General features: G+C 66.8%; 1 protein-coding gene across 1 annotated transcript; it reads right to left on the bottom strand.

Moving 5' to 3' along the window:
- Positions 1 to 1,497: 1,497 nt before the first annotated feature.
- On the bottom strand, positions 1,498 to 4,923 carry CHRNA10 (cholinergic receptor nicotinic alpha 10 subunit; the record flags this gene model as incomplete). The annotated part of the gene is made up of 5 exons (XM_084287855.1): positions 1,498 to 1,955; positions 2,060 to 2,592; positions 2,867 to 3,021; positions 3,540 to 3,685; positions 4,854 to 4,923. The coding sequence occupies 5 exons, from the start codon at positions 4,921 to 4,923 to the stop codon at positions 1,498 to 1,500; spliced, it is 1,362 nt and encodes a 453-aa protein (XP_084143981.1).
- Positions 4,924 to 5,275: the final 352 nt, after the last annotated feature.

Here is a 5,275-nt window from a genome sequence, read left to right as displayed (position 1 = left end):
TCCGACCCCCGCCGCCCCCCGGGGCCGTGCTTCCAGCGCCTCCCCGGGACCGGGGCGCGGAGCCCCGAGGGCTCGGAGCAGCCCCGGCCCCTTTCGCCCCCCGGGGGGGCGACCCCGGCGGACCCCATCCTGGAGCTGCTGCGCGCCGCTCGCCGCTCCCGGGCCGCCACCGAGCGCCGCTGCCGGCTCCTGCGGGCGGTGCTGGCGCTGCGGCGGGGGGCGGCGGGGGGCGGACGGGCGGGACCCCCGGGACCCCCCCGGCAGCAGAGAGAGCGCCGGGAGCCCCCCAGGGAGCCCCTCCGGGAGCACCCCCGGACCTCCGTGAAGGTGCGTGTCCGGCTGGAGATCCTCGGTACCGGTGCCGGGGGGTGGCAGTGGTGCCTGGGCACGGACACGGACACGGACACGGACACGGACACGGACACGGACACGGACACGGACACGGACACGGACACGGCCCGGAGCCTCCTGCTGCAGCCGGACGGGAGCACCCCGGGGGATCCAGGCAGGAGCATCCCAAAGGAGCCGGAGCGGAGCAGCCCCCGCAGGAGCAGCCCCCTGGGGCCCTGCTGGGTGCCCACAGGCGGGGTCCGGCCCCGAGTGGCCGTGGGGCTGTGCCGGGCCGGGCAGTGCCTGCAGGAGACCTGTGCCAGGCTGTGGCTGTGGGTGAGGGCCCGCTGGAGGCAGCGCTGCTGCTCGCTGCCCTTCTGGGAGCGCTGGTCCTGCAGGGTCGGTGGGCTCCTCTGGCCCCGAGCAAGGGGTCAAGCACCAGGACAGGCCCACGAAGCTCCTTCGGGCTCAGCCCATTAAAGGGTGCAGCCTTCACGGGGTGCAGCTCTTCATTTCCCCATTCCGGGGTCAAACACAGCAGGGATGGGGCTGGCACTGGCCACAAGAGGTGGTCACCAAACGCGCTGGGCTTTGCTGGCCCCCAGAGGGACGTGGCCAGGCTGGGAAAGGGGCTGCAGGAGCCTGGGGGGGCTCATGCGTGAGCACGACCCACATCAAGTCTCGGTTTGTGCTCTGGATTCCTCTTCAGCCGTGTTTCTCCCCGCATGCTGCACGCACACCCTGCACCAGCAGCACGCTGGTGGCCCTGGGAACTGTCACTGGTGCCCCCACTCATCTGCACTTGGCTGTGCTCTGTCCCCATCTTTCTCCAGAAGCCCCTGAGGCTGAGCTCAGCAGGGAATGGGCTCCCCAGGAGCAAACCCCAGGCAGGAGGCAGAAGCCAGGAGATGCACGCTGCAGGGTTTATTCCCACTTTGATTTCTGCACCCGGGTCTGTGGGGCACAGTGCATCAAACACCAGCAGCTTACCCCAGCCAGGACCCCCAGGCTCAGCCCCCTGGCACAGGGGGGCTCCCAGCACCTCCCCAGCACTTCTGGAGCCCCCATCTGTCCCCACGGTCCCTGCTGTGCCTGCCCCAGAGCCCCCGGCTGTACCAGGGCTGAGCCACCCATGGGACACCCGGGGTGCTGTGTGTGGTGGTGCCATCAGGCGGCTTTGCCGATGACCAGCACGCTCATGAGGAAGACCATGATGAAGAAGACCCACATGAAGAAGCGATCCATCACCTTGGCCACCTTCTTCCACTCCCCAGCACGGCGCTGGGCGGCTCGGTGGCGTCGGAAGCAGCCGGCGATGTAGCCCACGCTGCTCAGCAGCACATGGTGGTGGCACAGGCAGTGGCCGCGGGGACACGGCCCCGGCTGGGTGCCCACCCCGGGGGGCTCCTGCGGCCCCGTTCCGCCCGTGCCCACCCGCCGGGGGCTGCTGCAGCTCTCTCCCACCTCGCAGACACAGAGGGCGCGGGCCAGGTGGTGCAGGATGAGGCGCCGTGCCCACGGTGGCACCGGCCTGGCCCCCGGCCCGCAGTGGTGGACGTTCATGATGAAGATGGTCAGCGCAGTGGAGGCGGCGATCATGGTCATGGTGGCAATGTAATACTTCCCTGCAAGGCGGGCGGTGGCGCTGAGGGGCAGAGGCAAGGGCAGGGACCCCCCCCTCGCCACGAGGGCCCCGTCCCCAGCACCCCCCAGCCCCTCGAGGGCTCACCGATGAGCGGCACGCTCTCCGACGGCGGCATGCTCTCCGCCACCAGCAGCTGGAAGACGGTGAGGGCCAGCAGCACCGTCACCCCCAGCGACACCTTCTCCCCCGAGTCGGCCGGGAGGTAGAAGCCCAGGGGCGCCAGGAAGGAGATCATGACGCAGGGCAGGAGCAGGTTGAAGATGTAGAAGGAGGCGCGCCGCTTGAGCAGCAGCGTGTAGGTGACGTCGGGGTAGGGCTCCGAGCAGCACCCGTAGGTGACGACGTTCCTCGTGGCCGGCATGCCCAGCACCTCCCACTCCACGTTCTCCACGAAGTCCGTCAGGTCGCCCGCGTCCAGCCGGTTGCGGAGGTCGATCTGGTTCCCGTTGTAGGTCCAGGAGCCGAAGGTGAGGCGGCACTGCTGCCCGTCGAAGGGGAAGTAGGAGACGTCCACCTTGCAGGAGCTCTTGGTGATGGCGGGCGAGTCCCACATGATGTGCCCGTCGGAGCGCAGCACCACGTTGGTCTCCATCGAGCCCCCGAACCGGTCGTCGGCGCTGGGGCAGGGGCGGCCGTGGGGCAGCTGCCCTGGCACCGAGCCCCAGTGGGGCTGGGGGCTGGTGCGGGACCCCCACACTGCACCCCCCCAGCATCCCCCTACCCTCCCGGAGTGTCCCTGTCCCTTGTGGTGATCCCACGCCTGCTGACAGCCCCTCAGTCCCCCCAGCCCAGCAAGGATGATGGCCTCACCCCCACCGGCACCCCTTCCCCCAGCCCCGAATTTGCGATGCCCCCCTGGAGCCCCCCCGGGTCGGGGCGAGCGCGACCCACTTGTTGTAGAGGACGATGTCCGGCCTCCAGACGTAGCTGCTGGGGATGCGGATGCTGTCGATGCCGCCGTAGGCGTCCTTGTCCCAGGTGAGGTGGGCGTCCAGCCAGGCCTGGCGGACCCACAGGTAGGAGGTGAGGACCTGGTTCCTCTCATCCTGCGAGGGAGGAGGGTGGGCGCGGGCACCGGCCCCAGCACCGCCTGCAGCCCCCCCCCGCCCCGTGTCCGCAAGGGCTTTGAGGGGCTGAGATGGTTTCCAGGGGGTTGTGCTGAGGTTGTAGGGTTTGGGCTGGTTTTGGGGGGGCATCTGAACTGGTTTCAAGAGGTCTGAGCTGATTTGGGGAGCTGCTGGACTGGCTTTGAGGGGTCTGGATTGATTTGGGGTGGCTGGGATGGTTTTGAGGCATTTGAGCTGGTTTTGAGAGGTCTGAGCTCTTTCTCAGCTGTCTGAGCTGATTTAGGGGGTCTGAGCTGATTTCAAGAGATCTGATCTGAGTTTGGGGCAGCTGGGCTGGCTTTGTGGGGCCTGAGCTGCTTTGGGGGGCTGAGCATCATCCCGGGGCTGGAGCAGGACCCAGCGGCAGAGCAGAGCCCAGGCACGAGGTGCCAGGGGACGTGATGGGGACAGAGGGGTGCTGGTGATGGGGACAGAGGCGTGCCGGTGCCGGTGCTCACCATGTCAATGATCTGGGACAGGGTGACCTGCAGGGTGACGTTGAGCGCCCGGTCCGTGTCCTCCGCGGGGCGCAGGGCGCTGGAGTAGTTGGCGAAGAGGTCGTGGAGCAGCTTGTGGGCGAGCCTGCCCTGCGCGCCCCCGCAGCCTGCGGGACCCGGCACGGGGTGGGGGGGTGTGATGGTGAGCACGGGGGCACCGACCCCCTCCCCACGGCTGGGACCCCACCAGGCCCTGCCCAGTGCTGCTGCTGGGACCCCAGTGCCCCCCAGTCCAGTCCCCACTTTCCCTTCCCTCGCCACCCTCCATGCTGTCCAAGCTGAGTCGAGGTCGTGCCCGTGACAGCCCCGTGCACTGTCTCCCCCCCCTTCCTCATCCCGTATTTCTGGCAGTCCAACCCCAAAAATTATTTGTTATTTCACAGAATCACAGAATCAAAGAATCTCAGAATCTCCCCAGCTGGAAGGGACCCAGAAGGATTGAGTCCGACTCCTGTCTCCACACAGCAGCACCCAAAAATCAGACCCTATGTCTGAGAGCATTGTTCAAACACTTAGAACTATAGAACCATGGAATATCCCTAGTTGGAAGGGACCCATAAGGATCATCGAGTCCAGCTCGGTGCCATGCCCACATCCCTGGGCAGCCTGTCCCAGTGCCCGACCACCTCTGGGTGCAGAACCTTTCCCTAACACCACCCTGACGCCCCTGTCCCAGCTCCATGCCATTGAACAAATCCTTCTCCTAATTGCCAAATATTTCTGTTATTTCTATGATTCCTGTTATTTCCATGATTCCTGTTATTTCTATTATTCCTGTTCCTGCTTCCACCAAAGCCAGGAGGAGCTCTGGCTCCTGGGGGAGGAAGCACCCCAAAAAACACAGGGGTGTGGAGAAGGGATCTGTCCCCCATCCCTGCCCCTCTTTAGGGCCGTTTCTTGGCTAATGAGAGCCCCTAGGCCAGGGCAGCAGCCGGTGCCCGTCCTGGCTTTGCTGGAAGCTGGACGAGCTGGGTTGCATTTCACGGGCTGCAGGCAGCGGGCGAGATGTGCTTACAGAGCCGCTGCCAGCAGTGCCGGAGCCTGGGCAGCTCCGTGGGGGTGACAGAGCTGCGGCACAGCCCACGGTGAGTCCCCAATCCCCAGAGCCCCCGGGGCTGGGACCAGGCAGTGGGGGCTCCAGGCAGACCCTGCCCACCAACTGCAGCTCCTGGGGGTTTGCTCTGCTCACCCAGTTTATTGAACCGGGGCCCTGCTGGTCCCAGTTCAGGCTGGCAGGTGCCATCCCCGGCACTGACACCTTCCCCAGGCGCTTACCTGGGGCCAGGACGGTGCTGGCGAGGCCGAGCGCCAGCAGCCACGCGGGCAGGCGAGCGCCCGGCTCCATCCTCGTGCTGCCGGGGCCGTCAGGAGCCGGGCGCTGGGGACATCGCGGTGTCACCTGCGGTGTGTGCGGGCTGTGCCATCCAGCCCCTCCTCGTGTGGCATCTCCCGGGGCTGGGCAGGGTTTTGGTGCTGCCTTTAAGGGCTCGGCGCTGGCTGACGTCAGGGCTGGGGACGGAGGCTGCCCCGACACGGGCACGTGAGGAAGGCACACGGCCGAAAACGACGGTCGAGAGGTGCCCCAAAGGGTTTTGTACGGGGATAAAGGTGTGATAAGCCCAAACTCGGCCCCAGGGAGGCCAGCGATGGCCAGCAGTGAACAAACCCTGCAGCTTGCCCAACGGTGACCGACCTGC

This window comes from Netta rufina (assembly GCF_964035555.1).
Source record: "Netta rufina genome assembly, chromosome: 1".
Lineage (NCBI taxonomy): Eukaryota > Metazoa > Chordata > Aves > Anseriformes > Anatidae > Netta > Netta rufina.
Note: the sequence above shows the minus strand (reverse complement) of the source record. Positions and strands in the feature narration are given on the sequence as shown.